Source organism: Mesoplodon densirostris, chromosome 3 (genome assembly GCF_025265405.1).
Source record: "Mesoplodon densirostris isolate mMesDen1 chromosome 3, mMesDen1 primary haplotype, whole genome shotgun sequence".
Lineage (NCBI taxonomy): Eukaryota > Metazoa > Chordata > Mammalia > Artiodactyla > Ziphiidae > Mesoplodon > Mesoplodon densirostris.
In genome coordinates this window covers 37,160,234-37,180,205 of record NC_082663.1, presented here as the reverse complement: position 1 = coordinate 37,180,205, position 19,972 = coordinate 37,160,234, and the positions used below count along the sequence as shown (strand labels likewise).

General features: G+C 38.8%; 1 protein-coding gene across 5 annotated transcripts in view; it reads right to left on the bottom strand.

Annotated features, from left to right (window-relative positions):
- The window catches only part of NNT (nicotinamide nucleotide transhydrogenase), a 97,227-nt gene that overhangs the window by 19,738 nt on the left and 57,517 nt on the right, over nt 1-19,972 (bottom strand). For all 5 annotated transcript variants that reach the window (XM_060092866.1, XM_060092864.1, XM_060092867.1 and 2 more), the window contains 5 exons: nt 18,298-18,531; nt 16,835-16,995; nt 15,265-15,444; nt 7,893-8,052; nt 5,189-5,270 (listed from right to left, as the gene is read on the bottom strand). In XM_060092866.1, coding sequence (XP_059948849.1) covers nt 5,189-5,270; nt 7,893-8,052; nt 15,265-15,444; nt 16,835-16,995; nt 18,298-18,531 — 817 coding nt within the window. The remainder of the gene's footprint in view (nt 1-5,188; nt 5,271-7,892; nt 8,053-15,264; nt 15,445-16,834; nt 16,996-18,297; nt 18,532-19,972) is intronic.

The following is a 19,972-nucleotide window of genomic DNA, read 5'->3' as shown; positions in this document are numbered from 1 at the left end:
GACATAGAGAATGGACTTGAGGACACAGGGAGGAGGAAGAGTAAGCTGGGACGAAGTGAGAGAGTGGCATGGACATATATACACTACCAAATGTAAAATAGATAGCTAGTGGGAAGCAGCCGCATAGCACAGGGAGATCAACTCGGTGCTTTGTGGCCACCTAGAGGGGTGCGATAGGGAGGGTGGGAGGGAGATGCAAGAGGGAGGGGATATGGGGATGTATGTATATGTATAGCTGATTCACTTTGTTATATAGCAGAAACTAACACACCATTGTAAAGCAATTATACTCCAATAAAGATGTTAAAATACATATTTTGATCTGAGGGATTACTGGCAATTTTATACCATAGACTAAATATAGAGATGTAAGTGAATACACCTGTACTCTTTAGCTTTCCTCTCTTCTACCAAAAGTTTCACTCATTTGACTAATTACACAAATAACTCCCATCACACCCACCCACCTGTCACCATGTTTTACAAGAAGGCAGGCTCAGTGCAAAGAAACACACCATATTCTTTCAGAAAACCAGAAGCACTGGCTAATTCATCACCAAATAGTGCCAGCTGTAACTCTGAAACTCGGATATAATGACCTATGCTCTTGCTGTTCTTCCTCATTTCAACTAGCATCTGGATTGGGAACACAATGAGGTTATAAGCGTCTTCAATTCAGAATATCTTAACACCTATTATCTAAGTTCCCAGCAAATGTAAAACTCCACAGGGTTAGGAATTTTGACCTTTGTATTCACTGATGTATTCTCAGGACCTAAAACAGTGCCTGGCACAAAGTAGTATATAATTATTCATACAGTGAATTGTCATTAACATGAATAGTCATGGCTGATAAGAAAGTATTGCAAAGCTGGTAAGAAACTCATAAATAATATCTATTTCTTTATTTAACTACTATACTGGATCTTTTATCTGGCCTAACTTCTACTCTCAGATGCATGTACCTTTATTACTTAATAAATTTGCATGTCCTAGCTCTTCCTGTACCCCAAAACATAACAAAACCCAAGATGGCTGAACTCTTATTTAGATTACATTTAATCCATGAATAACAGGAAAACCAGTTAGATCAACAAAATATTTCATCTTCAACTACCTCCAAAGAATGGGTTTCCTAGCAAAAATAACATGTATTTAAACTTATAGCCAGGTCACACAAGGCTGTAAAACACTATTAAACTGCAAATACCATTGGCAGCTAGATGTGTTTAGACAGAGGATGAAAAAATAAATATTTATTTTTTAAAACCTGCAAAAAAAAGTGTCATGTTATGAGTAGTATAAAAAGTTTAAAATATCCCCCAGACACTTATCTACTCTTCTCTTTTGCCTTCCTACCTTCCTTCTACTCTACTCTTCTTAGCATACTATCACATTAAATGGAATTCATTCACTGATTCATTTGTTGATCAATTTGTTCTCTTTATATCTATAAACTTTTGAGAGTGGGAACTGGGCTTACACATGCTTGTATTCTCAGTACCTAGTAATACGTTTCTATCAATAAATTATTAATAGAAACATAGAGTTGAACATTAACATGAAAGCAATATATAACATCAGTTAGTCAAAGAAGTTGAAAGGTGGTTTCATAAATTTAAAAGCAATAATGCCTTTATACAAGGAAAATCAAGCAGTGATTAATTGCAAAAAGAAAAAAAAATATACCTCTCTCTAAGACTTATTCCTTGGAAAGATTATCTCAGCTTTATAATGAAAAGCCTATCACATCAATCCAAAGATTGGGAAATAAAGAGAAAAAAATGTGCGCTTGTATCATAAGATTTTTGTAATAAAATGCTTTCAGAGATCAAGCATAAATTAGGTGTTCTGGGTGCCTGGGAAGCAACAATATCCTGGCCACTAAAGAACATCTAAGTCAGTGAACTTCCATGACATTCTGAAATGAGCTCTTGTCATGAAATGTCATGTGCTTCATTAGATAATCTCAACTCTCTGTGAGCATGTTATGACTATGGCCAGAGTAAAGGAAAACAGGAGTGTCTCTAAATCAACCATGGGCCATGAAGCCAGACAGACTGTATGACAGATGCAATTTTTCTTGGCACCACTTGGGCATAACTAATTGATGACAATCGTATGTCCACACTGGCACATTTCCATGGGGAATGTGTGCTAATATGTCACCACATCTGGATGCTAGGCATGCTGGGGTCTGGAGGCACAAAGATCTACTAACAGCAGAGGCCCAGCAGCTGTGCTCAATGAACACCGTGGGAGCTCCACAGAGTGATGAAAGGACTAAATTACCACAAACTGTAAATACAGATTTATTTCATTAAAATACGAGGTAACCGCTGCAGCCATCTCTTGTTCAAACAGACATTTGCCTCTTAAGAAAAAGCTAGCATCCATGTATATACACAGTCCTAACTTCATAAAGAAAATCTGCATCTCTCCTACGGAAAGATGACACAAATAAAGCAAAATCAACAAAGTTGCTATATTCCCTTTAAAAAAAAAAAATCGGGCCTCCCTGGTGGCGCAAGTGGTTGAGAGTCCGCCTGCCGATGCAGGGGATACGGGTTCGTGCCCCGGTCTGGGAGGATCCCATATGCCGCGGAGCGGCTGGGCCCGTGAGCCATGGCCGCTGGGCCTGCGCATCCGGAGCCTGTGCTCCGCAACGGGAGAGGCCACAACAGTGAGAGGCCCACATACCGCAAAAAGAAAAAAAAAAAAATAAATAAATTAAAAAAAAAAAAAAAAAAAATCCCCACACGGACGCTAGGAAGGAAAAATATGATAGTATACTCTCATCATGTTAGCAAAAATAGTTCTCTTCCATTTAATTCAAATGTGAGATTTACATAACTTATTACAAAGCCCATGTTGAAAATTCAACATATTATAGTAAAAAAAAACCCTTGGACATATTAATATATATTTCATCTTTAACATGAAATAGAGAGATCAGTATAAATGGCTTACTCTTCCTAACTCACAAGTAGAGATTAGGCTGACCAATAATTTTATTCTGATCCTACATAATAAATTATTAACAAATTTATTATTCATAACTTATTTGCAAAATTGATGACGACTATATGAAACAAAAGCTCTCATGAAGCCTGATGCTCTGGCCACGAAATTACTTCACTAAAAAACAAATTATAACTGAGAAACTCTTCATATATGTTTAATTAAATATCTGCTATAAATCTTAAGTCAAATAATTACTTTTCCAATGCAGTGTGACAGAAATCCTCCTCCTAAAATAGCAGTTTATATTATGTCCTCATGGATAAAATTCAAATTTTAATCAGGTCAGAAACTAAAATTTCATTTGTCTTATCCCTTTTCTTTTCAGATGATTTTTTTCCTTCCCTCTTAATTCCTTTCCTTTCACATCCTGCCTTCCATCAAGCTGCTCAACCTGCACCCCAACCTAGACTGACCAGTGGGTAATAAGAGAGGTATGTCAAATTAATCATTCCCTTCCCTAAGGATAACTAAGACATGAAAGCCATCTCTCTCTGTTTTATTATGATTGCCACTCATCTCCTAAACAGTTATGTGGTGACAGAAGGCATTACTAATACATTAGAATTTTTCACATGTGGATTGAATAAAGAGAAACAATTTCTTTTTAGGAAAATCATGAAAGATTCTGTAACACACCCTTTCCACTTGCAGGTCTGCAAATGCTTTAAGTGGCAAGACTACGACTAAAAGGGAAGCACTGTTTAACACCCTCTATGAAAACAGGAATAAGTTACTAAAATGAGACCTCTTATGTGAAAATTAGAAAACGAAGAGGATGGCTTTTCTCCTTTCCTATCTTCAATTCATCTAAGATTTTACCAAACGTGGAAATCGTCTACATCACAGAAACGATGGTCCTATCATGAAACAGTATTTTGATTCTGTGTATTTGAAAAGCACAGACTCACTACAGATCACAGAAGGTCAAGAGCAAGAAAAGGACTGAAGAAGGAAAAAAAAGGGTGAGAAAAAAGGAAGAAATAAAATGTAGCTGACACTAAAATATTTTAGATAATCCTCTGATTTCATCATCTAAGTCTCTTTTACCACTATTAAGAGTTGGGACATTCAAGCTGAAGATTAGGACTCTGCATCCAGTCTGGCACAGATAGTCTGACTAGTTCTAGGCACACTGTGGCTTATTTTCTTATCATCTGCCACCAGACAAAAGTGTAAGATTGACAGCTCAAAGGAATTTTTATTGACAGATATTAACTGTTTTGTCAACATACATTAACATCCTGGTGAACAAACTAATTGTATTTAACAAGAGTTAACTTGTCGCTCTGACTTACGGTACCATGTCAGTGAAACTGCTAGGGAACCCGTCTCCCCATGCAACACGAAGCAGCTATATGCTCCAGGGACAACTCCAGACGGTCCCTTCTCCGCTGCTTCCTAACAGCGGAGTCCCAGAACATGGATCCAAAGGTGCGCAGAACAGACGCAAAGTACTGCAAGGGTTCACCACCCCCCGCCCCATTTTTACACCCCACAAAACCCTTTATCCAAGGTCATGGGGAATAATCTAGAAATGCAGAGTCCTTGACTTTGCCATTCTGCTTAATATCCGCCCAAGAGCAGAGTCCAGTGCCCAAGTGGCAAGTAGCAGGAACAGCTGCCATTCTAATTCACAATTCAAAAAGTGTACGGCTTTATTGATTACCTATTTGATATATAGGAAAAGAAATTTTTCTGCAGTCTTTTCCAGCCTGAGTGTGAGAGCTTTATCAGTCAACTATTAACCAGCCACAGTTTCACCACCGGGTCTCACCCTTCAGAGACCACTCGTTTGAGATGTTTTTCTTCAGTGTAAACTACAGACACCAAAAAGACACAACTTGACATGATTCAGATGCCTTGCTTGACCTCCTTCCCCAGATCAAACCACAGAGGAACCAGGTTTCTATTTTTCCCTACTGATAACTATCCTAGAATTTAGTACAATAAAATTTCCTTTTCTAAAATGAGGCTATATTTAGGTTCGAGGCTATCAGAGATAGCGGCAACTAACAGGTAAGACTAAGGCTAGAACAGAGTCTTTTACAACTTATAACAGTTTCTCTACCTAGTATTCACAGGTAAAACCCCACTTGAAGAAACAGTCACCTAAAGGAAGTCATCTATTTTCCTTTCCTTTCACACACGAACTGCAAGCACTTACCTGACTTTTTTGCCCTGTTCGGAGAGCATCTTTACCAAATCAGCAATGGGGTACTGAGCTTTGGCTGCACAGAGACCGTAGCCTACAAGGAACATTAAGAACACAGAAGAATGTGGTTTTATTTCAGATTTTATGAACTACAATTTCTCTCTTGATTGAAACATATTTTTATGCCAAAAAGGGCAATCAGTTAACAGGACTAGAAGTGAAAACAAAAAACTTACAATATGGACTTTTAAAAATATTGGCCTAGGGCCTCCCTGGTGGCGCAGTGGTTGAGAGTCCGCCTGCCGATGCAGGGGATACGGGTTCGTGCCCAGTTCTGGGAGGATCCCATATGCCGCGGAGCGGCTGGGCCCGTGAGCCATGGCCGCTGGGCCTGCGCGTCCGGAGCCTGTGCTCCGCAACGGGAGAGGCCACAACAGTGAGAGGCCCGCATACCGCAAAAAAGAAAAAAAAAAAAAAAAAATATTGGCCTAAATTTCAAATTCAAATTCTCATAGTCCCTTCTCAGTCTCCTACAGTGTCTGACACTGCTAGGCACCCCCTCCCTACATCACGTATCGCACATCTCACATACACACTCACTCACTCACACACACACACACACACACACACACACACGTGCACAGGCTCTCACTCACTCTCACATAAACATTTTCAAACTGTCTCCCTACTTGGCTTTGATAACATGACAGTCCCCTGGTACCCCTCCTGACTTTGTCACTACTCTTCCTCGATTTCCTTGAACGGATCTTCTCCTTCGGTGCCCCTGCCCTTAAACGATGAAGCTCCCCAGGGCTTTAACTTTGCACCTCATTGTCTCTTTGGAAAATCTCAGCCCAACCCACGACTTCAACAACCACCTGACGGCTCCCAACCTGTCTCCAGGCTCAGTCCATCACTGAGCTCGAGTTCAGCCTGTCCGCTGTCCCAGCTCCGCCACAAACTTAACGTCTCCAAATAAGAACTTTAAACCTTCCCCCATGGGCTTCCCCCATGGGCTTCCCCCATGGGCTTCCCCCATGGGCTTCCCTGGTGGCGCAGCGGTTGGGAGTCCACCTGCCGATGCAGGGGACACGGGTTCGTGCTCCGGTCCGGGAAGATCCCACATGCCGCGGAGCGGCTGGGCCCGTGAGCCATGGCCGCTGAGCCTGCGCGTCCGGAGCCTGTGCTCCGCAATGGGAGGGGCCACAACGGTGAGAAGTCCGCGTACCGAAAAAGGCAAAACAAAACAAAACAAAAAAACTTTCCGCCTCTGCCAAAGAATAAATAAATGAATAAAGTGCTCCGTATGTCTGATGGTCCTACAGGTATGACCGAAAATGTCAGTCATCTCCCTTCCCCTTGAACCCCTGTGTTTTGTCCTCCTCCCTGTGCAATGAATCTCACATCTGTCCCCACTTTCCTACCCTCATTCTTCCAAAGACCAAGTCTCTGCTCAAGGTACTCCCTCTGCCTCCCCGCCAGTGCCATCCATCCTCTAGGGCCCCATACAAATCCTCACTTCCCAACAGTCCTTCTTAGGTTTCCCATGGTAGAAAAAGTGTCTACATCATCCAATTCAGCCCTTATCATAACCCACCGTGCATTATCTATCTATCTGACTTCTCCACTAGATGGAAAATGCCTAAAGGGAAAAGAGCGCTGTCTCTCACTCTCCCCCTTCACACTCCAGCACAGCGTTTCTCAACAGGTAACGCCAAAGCGCTCTGGCTGGAACAAGCCATGCTGCAGGAATGTCCCAGGCTTTACAGAATATTTAATTTACCTGCTCACACACACCAGCTGACAGTAGCAGCCCCGTCTTGGAGACAAACCAAAACCCCAAACCTACGTGTCTGAAACGCCCCTAGAAAATGATATTGCCCCCACTTGAGAAGGCTTGCACCTGAATATTCAATCCTGCTAAGGTTTGTTATTTATTTACATCTTAGTATATAACCAACCAGCAAACTACCCACGTCAAATCAATTGATTTTCTTTATAGAAAACTTCTATGATAGCATGATAGAGTTAAAAATCCTAATCTGGAATCAATGTATTGCCTGTAATAAATACAACGGCATTCTGCGATGAGTAAAGAAGTACTGGGCTAAACCTCAGAAAATTGGGAAATTGAGGCCTGGAGAGATTAACTGACTTGGTCCACATATGTCAATTGTCAGAGGCAAAATTAAAAACAGAAGTAAGGTGTTATGACTCCTAGATGAAGTCCTTTCTACTGGGCCTTGTTACCTCATCTTGTTGGAAACCACATGATTCTCAATGATTTTTTAAATATTTACTTTTGAAAAGAAAGATATTAACATTAACCAACTTTTACTGAGCGAGTCTAACAAGTTAGACACTTTCATATACTAATTTAATGCTGACATAGGCCCAAAATTTACCAATGAGAAAAAAAATAACCAAGATTCAAAGATGATTTAAACATTTGTACAGAACCACAAGAAGACACAGGTAGAATCCACTACCTCAATTTATAGAATCTCTGTGATTCCCAAAGTATTAACCTAAGCCAAGAATTCTCAGTACTTTTCACTTAGTAATCACAGGGCTGCTTCTAAATTTCCATTAAGTTTTCAAAAGTGAAGACGTTCCACTTTGATTTTTTTCCCTATTACAAGAAATTATTTTAATGTAATCAATTACAACAGCTATTACAGGTTGTTTGTTTGCTTTGGAGTTTTGGTTTTTTTACCTGGAGTAATAATAATGCTATTAGCTTCTCGGATCATGTCAATTGCACTGTCAAGGTTGATTTCTGTATGTGTGCCAGAAATTTCCATGGGTTTTCCACCAGCTGTTGAAGTGGTACCGTAGCCTCCAAGAATCACATTAGCCAGGGAGCGATTCATTGCCTGGAGAGTAAAATTGTAGCTGTGAGAGCTTAATCCACATAACTTTTGAAAATGGTATGAATCCTGTGTATATGGTATTCAGAATCATTTAAAGAGGCATATTTGATCACCTAAAACATTTTAACCAAATCAATTTGATCTAGCTTCTGAAAATTATTTCAAAAATTTAAATGATAAGAAGACATCTGGGAAATCACATCATTTTTTTCTGTAAAATCAAGTGTACACTGATATCTTTTCAGTCAAAATAAATTTTTAAAAATTTAATGGAAAATTACCAGTGATATTGACATATATGTGAAAAACTCAGATCTAGTCATTATTATCTGTGTACTGATTGAGCAAGTTCTACCTCCATACTGACATGTATTTCACCAGAGTAAAAGAGAATGATAGCTATAAGAAATTTTACAAGGTGACTCTACAGATCTCAGGTGAATTGTGATACCAGCTGTAAGCTGTCAAGAGGCAACAGGGAGGAATCAAAGGACAGGGATCCCTATCATTTAGAAGTCTGCTGCCCTCTGTCATCAGGAAAAAAGGAAATGTGGGAGTTGATACTGTCTTACTTTCCAAATCAACTACAGCTCCATGAAGCAATAACAGAAGTGAATGGATTCATCATTAGCCTTCTAAAATATTTCACTTCCAAAAAAGGTAAATGAGTTAGTTTATACACTGCTTCGCTAAAATTTACACCCACCTTTTAACTAGAAAAATAATGTCAGGAAAAAGTAAGAGGAAGGCATTTATTGCATGCTCATTTACAATCATCCAACAAAGTACCATACAAACACCACGGCTGGAATATGTGACAATAACGGATCTGGTTTTGGAAACTGTTTGTAGACCTCTAGAAGTGTGGTGGTTAAAAAAAAGACAGGAAGCTAGATGTTTTGAGTAATCAAAAACATTTTAAGAATTCAAATCACTATGTGATCAAAGTAGTCATTCTAAATGATCATAACTGAATGTATCACTTCATAAAGAATTCCAGAAAATTAAATCCTATTTTAAGGGTTGTAATAAACATATCATTGATCCATCAGTTATATTATTTTAAAGCTATATAAGGGTCAACCTATACTTTTAAAAAAAGACAACACTTTATTATTAAAGAGGAAAAAGCACCTGGAGATTTTCAGTGATAAGGAACACATCAGAGAAAAAAAACCATGACCACTCATCCAAAGATAGGCAAGCCTGCTACCACCTTAGGAGAGAGATTTACATATACTGCTGAAGTGGGAACAGAGGCAAAGGCAGGGAAGAAAAGAGCAGAGAAGATGAGCAAAGAGCCACACTTGACTTATGATAAGTTTCAAAGATGTGGATCAAAATGTTGTCAGAATTTTTTAAATTGTTCTTTTGACCTAACCCCATTTATCAGATATAACATTCACATTTCACAAAGCCCAGAGTCTGGTGGATTTGTCTAAGTTTCTTACATATAAAATAAAGTTCAGAATATCTTTATGCATATTACTAACAGATAAGAGGGTCAGAGAAAAATTAAAGTGATGCTTTTAATTAACTTCTTCATCTCAATCCAACGTGGAGTTTTAAATTCTTAACACAACCTCCTATATTTAAATTCAAGGTTGAATGAAAATCCAAAGAGCCATACCTGACACTTCCCAAACATTCAACATTTGCTGATTTTGATAAATCCTTTCTAGTTTTAAATCACAGGATTCTGAAACAAAATTACCAGAAATACATTCCACCAAATTCTTGCTCTTAAAAACTGATTCAAAGGCCAATTTCAGACATTGAGATATTTCTGCCATAGATAACTTAAAAAAAAAAAAGTGAAATGTACAAAGAGGCTCCATCACCTGCATCACACAGTCCTGTATAAAGGGAGGGATGACAGAGGCACAGGATGTAGAAGAATATGACCACTAAGCAACCCTCCTTTTCTTCCAATAAAACTGAATGGAGTTGAAGGAAAGAATTTCTGAGGACATTTAATTACTGTGTACCCACTTCTGATGGTATCTTACAAAGAGAAATTAGGGAACCACACAGTAGTTTAACAATCAAAGTCAACTTGTTAAATACATATCAACAATCATATCACCATTAAGCTAATTCCATGTGGTCTCTTAAAAACTAAACTAAATTAATTTTCATCTCTGAATTTACCATTGCAATATCACAGTTCCAACAAATGTTTAGGGTTCAGGGCTTTGTTTTGCTTCCTTTTTTTTTTTTTTGCTTGCTTAAATGACTAATGAGACTATCCTGTGACCACTGAATAGACTGAAGAGTTGCCAGCTTCCAAGACAAAGTATTTGCAACACTGTCCAAGACTGTTCCTTTCAAGTTATTAAGTCCTGTAATGAAAATTGTATGCTACATTAAAGAGATCCTTAATTCACATAATTCCAAGCAAACTAAGAAATAAATATGAAAACAAAGGAAAGGTCATAAAATAGACAAGGCAATAACAACATGTATACCACTGACTAGCATCTCTCATTTCAATGCTTTGTAGGTGCTAATTAGTTGATTGCAAGGCAAAAAAAAAGTTATTTTGGGGGCTTCCCTGGTGGCACAGTGGTTGAGTCCGCCTGCCGATGCAGGGGACACAGGTTCGTGCCCCGGTCTGGGAAGATCCCACATGCTGTGGAGCAGCTAGGCCCGTGAGCCATGGCCGCTGAGCCTGCACGTCCGGAGCCTGTGCTCCGCAATGGGAGAGGCCACAACAGTGAGAGGCCCGCGTACCGCCAATAAAAAAAAAAAAAAGTTATTTTTGGTTTGGCTTTGATTTACTTCATTCTGTTTTCTTTTCATTTGGAAACAAGCAGCAAAGTGCAAAAATCAGAAAATTTGCTCTGAGAATGCTGTTGCATTTTTGTAAGCCTTCTATATCCCAGGCAATCTGGACACTATCTCAAGTAAATGGACTGCAAAATCATAAAGAGTTTAATGTCTATATGACATCTGGATATAAAGCAAATCATTCATTTGAGCTGGCTGTTTGACACTGTGAACATTTTTCAGCTTTTATAATATTGGGTGTTGTGTAACCAAGCATTAGGCTCAGAGGATACCCAAAAGAATTCTTTGTCAGAACAAAAATTCAATTTTCGGGATGCTGATTACACTTAGGGTGCATTCCATTCCCTCTCACATAATAAAACCACTCTGTGCTGGTTTGGACTTGCAAGTTTCCTTCAATAAATAATAAAATAATGAAGGTAAACATACTAGTAGTAATATAAGTAGATGTTTGATATGTGGTAGTATTTCTGCTACCATAACCTATCTGGAGAGGATTCCAAAATGTGAAATGAGCTAACAAATAGAATATTCATCTAATGTTCATTTAACAATTATTATATTCATTTGAATGTGCCAGGTGCTAGAGCAGGCTCCATAAACACAAAGGCGAATAATAAATGGTGTCTTAGGGCTTCTCTGGTGGCGCAGTGGTTGAGAATCGCCTGCCAATGCAGGGGACATGGGTTCGAGCCCTGGTCCAGGAAGAGCCCACATGCCGTGGAGCAACTAAGCCCGTGCGCCACAGCTACTGAGCCTGCGCTCTAGAGCCCGCGAGACACAACTACTGAGCCCACGTGCTGCAACTACTGAAGCCCACGCGCCTAAAGCCTGTGCTCTGCAACAAGAGAAGCCACTGCAATGAGAAGTCCATGCACCACAATGAAGAGTAGCCCCCCGATCGCCACAACTAGAGAAAGCCCACGTGCAGCAACGAAGACCCAACGCAGCCAAAAAATAAAGTAAAATAACAAATAAATTTTTAAAAATAAAAACTAAATAAATAAATGGTGTCTTAAAATATCTTGTAAAGTGAAAGTAATATTTCCTACCTCCAGAATTAGTTTGGGGATCAAAAGAGTTAATATTTGTAAAGCACCCAGCATATTCTACTATGCCCAATTACAAGCAGCTATTTCACTTATATTATTATTATGAACCACTCTGAGCTGCTAAGCACAAGCCATGGAGAAACAGTTTCTTATAATAAACAGTTTATTATAAGAAATAAACAATTTCTTATAATAAAGATAAGAGTCAGTGAGTATTAATGTGAAAAGTCAGAGAGCAGGAAAACTTAGAAGAAAAGGAAATTTCTATCTTTGAAATTGAAAACCATGCAGGTGCGTTTTTGTTGTTGTCTTGTCTGTTTTGTAATAAGTCATAGGAGTAGAACATGAGCAGTAAAACAAGCACTTTGCACATACTGGTGGGAGCTTTCACTGCAGAGTCCTTTGGAGATCAATTTATCAGTATCTACAGCCAACGAAAAGATCTTACTCCGTTTAATCAAGTAATTGTACTTATAGAAATTTGACCTAAGAAAATAATAAACAACACACAAGGAAGAATACTGCAGAAAAAAAAAGTTAAGAACAACTGATATCATGGACTTGGATAAATAAATTATGGTATATGTTTGTGATATAATAACATGTAGACACTAAAAGTTATTGGTTAGAAAATTAAACGTTAACATAGAATGTATTTAAATATATACATATGAAAAAAGACAAGAATTAGAATATTAAGTGTTAACAGTTAAGTGGTAATGGGATTATAGATTATTTTATATCCTTATTTATCTTTTTCTATTTCCTTAATGAAAGATGTTTCATTAACCATCTTTTATTTTGGCAACTGAGTAATATTTTTTTTAAATGAAAGCTTCAACTGCTCTCAAATCCAAATTACTACAATTTACTATTACAAAAAAAATACCTGACCCAGCATGATACTTATGGTCACAGACAGCTATGAGACCTTGTTAGCCTTACATACAATATAGGAATAAAAAATATCTGAGGTACGCTGACAGGGAAATGGCATGCCTGAGGCAGTGGAAACAGAAAGAAAAGAAACAGAAGAACTAGAAAAAACAGATCAAGAAATATGAAAGAATGGATAAAAATTAAGAGAAAGATGGTATAATTACAGAAGCACATGTAGAAAAGAGTACTTTCAGTAAGTGCCTTTTATACCTTAGTCTAGTTAATGCTACTGCAAAGCTTACTATAGTTACTATAACCAACAATAAAATAAACTAAATAAAGAAGGGAAAGGAGAGGAAATAAAAGACACAGACAGAAATTTGGGAAATACTGTTGATAAATTTAAGAACCTAAAGAAAACCATTTAAGAGAAAAAGAATAAAGATAAGAAGGTACCCATGCTTACACTCCAAGAACTATATACAAGCCCCGACTTCCTCTCCCCATTAAGTATGCCACTGGCCTTGTAAAAATACAAATACTCCCATTTAATTTTAAAATCAGTATTTGACAAACCGTTAAGTATTAATGACAATCTGCTGCCCCCTGCTGGTCATTGAAATTCACCAAATGAAGCAAAGTCAACCTAAGGGTTAAAAGTTCATTTTTAGAGAAAACTATTTCTAATACAACTGAATAAATTTTTCTCCTTCATAAACATTTGTTTTTAAAAACTCCACATCCTCGGGCTTACCTGGTGGTGCTGTGGTTGAGAGTCCACCTGCCAATGCAGGGGACATGGGTATGAGCCCTGGTCCAGGAAGATCCCACATGCCACAGAGCAACTAAGCCCCTGCGCCACAGCTGCTGAGCCTGTGCTCTAGAGCCCGCGAGCCACAACTACTGAAGCCCGTGCACCTAGAGCCCGTGCTCTGCAACGAGAAGCCACCGCAATGAGAAGCCCGCGCACCGCAACGAGAAGCCCGCGCACAGCAATGAAGACCCAAAGCAACCAAAAATACAAAATAAATTAAAAAATAAATAAATGTATTTTTTAATAAATGAAAACTCCAAATCCTGACACTTTTCCAGTAGGAAACACCTGTCCAAACTCCTTGAACTTGGGGGATTTAATTTAAAACCTCTCAGCTTGTTTTGAACTTAGGCTTTCAAATTTTTGTTCTTTACAATATAGCCAAAGCAAACTAATTTTTTATTATGAAAAGATAACTTCAGCATTCAATTTACAATGAGATTTTTCAATTAAAGACATAAGAGGAACTCTGTGTTGTAAAATAGGGTATTTTTTAAATTGTAATAAAAGAATGAAGGTGAAGTTATTTTTCTGCCTGAGTCATTAATCAGCATAAAGTCACATCTTAACTTCACCCAGTTTCATGCTTGTCCTTTCACAGCCATTCAAAACTATTATTTAGAGAATAATATCTATAATTTGAAAAAGTTTTTTAGTCAAACCTTTAATTATTTGCAGGATATCTTCTTGCCATTAAGAAGAGAATTAGAAACAAAAAGGAAGCTAGGAAGTATGTGTCTTGTTAATTTTTTTTTTTAAATCATGCTGACCACAAAACTTCAAGATAGCCACTCTCACAGATGACGAGTGGGAGTGTAAATTGGAGCAAGCTTTCTGGAAACCACACAGCAATAAGTAGGCAAAGCCCAAAAAATGAGCACACCCTTTCACTTCTAGGAATCACCCTAAGACAAAAATCAGAAGTGCCAAAATGTATTTAGGTACAAAGAGAAAGAAAAATCAAACAACCTTAAAGTACAGCATTAGGGAAAATTAAATAAATCTTGAATATCCATATTCTAGATTAGTATGAAGACCCTTAAAATCATATTTAAGGGGCTTCCCTGGTGGCGCAGTGGTTGAGAGTCCGCCTGCCGATGCAGGGGACACGGGTTCGTGCCCCGGTCCGGGAAGATCCCACATGCCGTGGAGCGGCTGGGCCCGTGAGCCATGGCCGCTGAGCCTGCGTGTCCGGAGCCTGTGCTCCGCAACGGGAGAGGCCACAACAGTGAGAGGCCCGCATACCGCAAAAAAAAAAAAAAAAAAAAAAAAAAAAAAAAATCATATTTAAAAAGCATTTTTAATGATAAGAAAGTGGCAAGACTATAATTTGGAAAATTAAAAAAATTCAAGGTAAAACAGTGTACAATATGATCAGATAAGTAAACACACAGATAAGTAATACACAAAGAAAAAGAATAGAAGGAAATAAAATCTTAAGTGTTTATCACCAGATGGAGGGAGTTAGAAGATTTTTCTCTTATATTTGATTTTCCAAATTATCTACACTTGTGTACTTTAAAAGCAGTATGGCAAATTTATTCAAACGAAACACTCTGATATTTCTGCTGGAGAGAAAAAGAACCAACACAGTCATTTTTACTGCAAATAAAAGAAATGACACACAGGTCCTCATTTGCAGAACAGCATTTCCTTTTCCTCCACTGGCTGTTTCCTTACCACGCACATGATGTAGGACAGTATCGCACCAGAGGAGCCGATGAGCGCACCCACGATGGTCAGCAGACTGTTGTTGAGCAGGAAGCCCTCTGCACACAGGGCCCAGCCTGAATAGCTGTTCAGCACAGTGATGACCACGGGCATGTCAGCACCCCCAATGGCAGCCGTCAAAGTCACACCCTAGCACAGAAACCAGAGAGGAATTCAAAATTCACGCAATGAAAAGAAACCTCCGACACTGAGCATCATGGTTCGTAATCATTCCGGTTTTCCAATTAATACATTGACATGTAAGTTCCACACCTGGTAATGACCGAGTGACCCCTATCGGAACAATTCTCCTACAGATATAACAAGTGCACATGCTGAACCACAACCCCTGTGCAAAAAAATCCCTAAAAGGTAGTGATGAAGAGCAGGCAAAAATTGGAGAGGGGTCTACACTTGGAAAAAAGTAACAGCACTGAGTAAATGTCACAGTTTTTATGACTTTAGCTGATGAGGAGGGTCCTGTTGGTGCCAAGTGAAGCAACTAAAACTAAAATATAAGCCCAGTCTTACTAGCTTGAAAATCTGAGAATAGGGTTTAGGGTAACTAAGCAATTACTGTATGTCTAACTTTGTGCTAAGCACTGTAGATGATTTAAAAATTTTTAAACATAAACCTTGTCTATAAAGTATATACTAAGAGTATACTAGGGCTCCCCTGGTGGTGCAGTGGTTGAGAGTCCGCCTGCCGATGCAGGGGACACGAGTTCGTGCCCCAGTCCGGGAAGATCCCACATGCCACAGAGCGGCTGGGCCCGTGAGCCATGGCCGCTGAGCCTGTGCGTCCGGAGCCTGTGCTCCGCAATGGGAGAGGCCACAACAGTGAGAGGCCCACGTACCGCAAAAAAAAAAAAAAAAAAAAAAAGAGTATACTAGACAAACATGAAGTAATCAGTGAATGGCACAGAGCTATATACAGCAGCACCATACACTGCTATAAATAGAATGCTAAACTGTGACATACAGACACCTAAAGAATACTGTATGTATCCACATACTAAAGCAGTAACTAGAGAGGAAGAGGGGGGGCCAACCTATCCTGAAAGGTTTCACTGAACTCCCTCACTGAACACACAGGGTTTATTAAAAGCATTTCATTTCATATGATTATTTGGTTTGGTATCAGAGCTTCCAACAAATGTGAGAGCAACTAACAGGCAGGGACTCTCTGACACTTATTTTCTAGGGCTTGTAACACAGCAGGCACCTAATGAACAGAAATGAAACCCTTGGCTTTTTAAATTCCTATTCACCAACACATTGATCCAGTGAAAAGACCCCAGAGCAAAAAAAGATGTCACATGTGACAACTTTGACAGGAATTAGTAAGTGAAGAGAAAGAGTAATTTTCTCCTTACACTTTTCTATATTTTCTAGACTCTCCAAAGAGGAATACATAACAGCATTTTGAAACATTTTTATTCCATCGGGGTCTTGAAGAGATAGAAATAAGATTAGACTGTAACCTAACAAAATACTTAGCTCCTCATTAAGAATGTGCTTCCCATCTCTGACCTCTTACCATGACAGCAGAGAGAGCTGACACAGAGCCCAGACAGGTAATGCCAGTGGTGAAGCTGGGGTCCATCATGAACGGGATGATTCCACCCACGCTAGCAGCCAGAAGGCCAGCATTGAGTAGGTGCCTTCCAGGGAGCAGGAGAGGGGCGGATTTCAGGATACCTAGGGCCAAGAATGCGGGAATCAGAACCTAGAACGTATCACAAGAAACTCCCTCACAGGCACACACTCTTAAGTGTGTGTCATTTAATCCTAAACCACCAACATTTAACATTAGGATAAAAACATGCTAATTAAAATATCACTTTATATCACCAGCTACTGAAACATAAAAGTAAATTAGAGTTCTTACACATAAATATTAATGGAAGTAGGAAAAGTAGGGCTTGACTTAATTGTCCTTTACCCTGATCACACAACAATTTCCTTACTCTTTGTCAAGGAATCATGAAAAGTGATTTTTCTTTCCCCCGTATGACCAATACAGAAGTTAAGTGTGGTTTTATTTATTGAAAATGTCAAAACAGAGTCCTAGAACATTAGCCTTTCTGATTCTATCAACTGAGCCCAAGGGAGAAGGGTCCTTGTTTGCTAGTTGGTTCTAAAGAGAAAGCATGAACTAACATCTTACTTATGGTACATCTTCTCCTTTTCTTAGCCCCTTTTTGTTTCTTTTGTAAAAGTTGCCGCTGCTGTTTTATTTATTTTTTGGGTTTACCTTCCTTTTTGACTGTCTCCTCCCCAAGAATATAAGCTCCATAAAAAAATAAAATAATAAAGACAAAGTGTGAGACAAGAATATCGTAGGCTTTAAGTTCTTTTGTGATTTTTAAGTTTCATGAAAGTTCCCCACTTAATTCTAATGACTTGATTACTGAGAGACAAGACCAGGTTTTTAAATCACAAACTAGTTTCTCTAGAGACTTGCTTTTTCATGAAAACACTGAAAGCAGCTATGTGAGGTTTTCCCCTCCACTTCTATTTTCATGATTGGCTTTAGCGGTAGCAAAAGCTTCCAGGTTAGCCCCCCAAAATGTGTATTTGTTTTAAAAGTAAGTACTGTATACTAATCACACAAATTTATTCAGTAAGCCTCTCTATATTCTGGAAAATGTATAAATCATTTCTGTGAACGCTACACCAGCATCTCTAACCAAGGATTATAAAGACGTTATTTTGTTCACACATATTATCAAATGTCAACTAGTCCCTCTATGTGAATTTCTGTACATTAGTTTCCTTCACTAGCTGTCTGCAGAAGACATGGCTTCAAAGCTTTGTGAGATGTGTAAGGATCAATAAAGGGAAGCCATCTTTATGGAGAAAAAAAAGACTTTCAGAGTGTCATACAAATACTCTTCACCTAACAGGTTCTACTACTAAGCTTTGTTTCTGAAATTGAAATGGACCCCTAAACACCCTAAATAATAGATATTTACCTCTATGTTATACTGAATCACTTACCCTGCAATTTTCCATAGGCAACAAGAGACCCACTGAACGTGACACCACCGATGTAAGTACCGAGGTAGGCCACGGTCTTGGTAAGATTAGCTGCTGCATCCGTAGCGAGATGTGGATATTCTACAATGTACTCGGCTATGCATGTAAGCACAGCTGCCAAGCCCACTAAACTGTGGAAAGCAGCAACTAACTGAGGTAAATCAGAAATCTGGATGCGTTTCGCAATTGTCAATCCTGTTGGAAAGTGAAAGTCAGAGAGAAATTAAAACTTGACAGACCTTTGAGAAACAACCTAATAAAGACCACACTTGAATATTACTCAGCCATTAAAAAAAAGGAAATCTTGACATGGATGGACCTTGAGGGCATTATGCTAAGTGAAGTAAGTCAGACAGAGAAAGACAAATACCATAGGATCTCACTTATATGTGGAATCTGAAAAAAACAAACAAACAAAAAAACAAGCTCATAGATACAGAGAACAGATTGGTGGTTGCCAGAGGCGGGAGGTGGGACGGGGTTGGGGGGCAAAATGGGTGAAGGGGGTCAGAAGGTACAAAATTCCAATTATAAAATAAATAGTCCTGGAGATGGAATGTACAGCATGGTGACTATAGTTAATAAAGCTGTATTGCATATTTGAAAGTTGCTAAGAGACTAGATCTTAAAAGTTCTCATCACAAGAAAAAAAATTTTAACTATGTGTGGTGACGAATGTTAACTAGACTTACTGTGGTGATCACTTTGCAATCTATATATATAAATATCAAATTATTATGTACTTCTAAAACTAGTATAATATTATACGTCAATTATACCTCAATTTTAAAAAAAAGGCCTCTTAAGGTTATTCATCGTTGTCATTAATAAGTATTTATCTGCTTCCTGGCAAAATATTCTCTTACAGGGACTACTCAGGCAAAAACACTGGCTTAAATACCCTTTCAAATAGCAGGCTCTTCCAACATACCTCACCAATGCCCAACTCCAAAGAACCCAAACACAGAGCATCAACGTTCCTTACAACCTTTGAACACTCTCCTGGACTAAAGCACTTCTTCAGATTACTTAAAGCTCCAACTAAACCCCTTAAATTCCCCCCACTGCATGAATAACCCAGGCTCTCTTCCCTATCAGCCAACGTTTGCCCCTGAGCACATAAGGAACAGCTGGAATATGAAGAAGGTCTAGGTTTTCAGGTGAGTGGATGGGAGCCAAGTCCAAAGGTAATGAAATGCAAATATCTGAGTAGTAAACAACCAAATCAGGAGACTCTGGAGGAGTTGCCTGGCTACAGGCAGGGGGAATAGAAGGACTGGGGCTCACAACATTTGCAGAGATCATGCCTAAAGGTTGTCCTGCCATGAACCTACAGCACAAGCATTTTCCTTCAAGTGCTTTTCCAGGGACTGTCCAGAAAGGCTGCACAGCTTTCCCAGGTAAGTATAAAAGGAGAAGTAAAGCTAATGCTGTGCTTGGTAAGTATTTAACCACCAGCCCCTCAGAATAAAAACGTGCGTGTGTGAATACATACATGAGTTTTTACTCATAAAAATGTATGTAGCACACAATTGTTAAACAATAAAAATATATACAATACTCTTTACTGTAAGTTTCATATAGCCAATTGACTCACAGAATGTTACCAAACTCTGGTATATGTAGCTAACCTAGT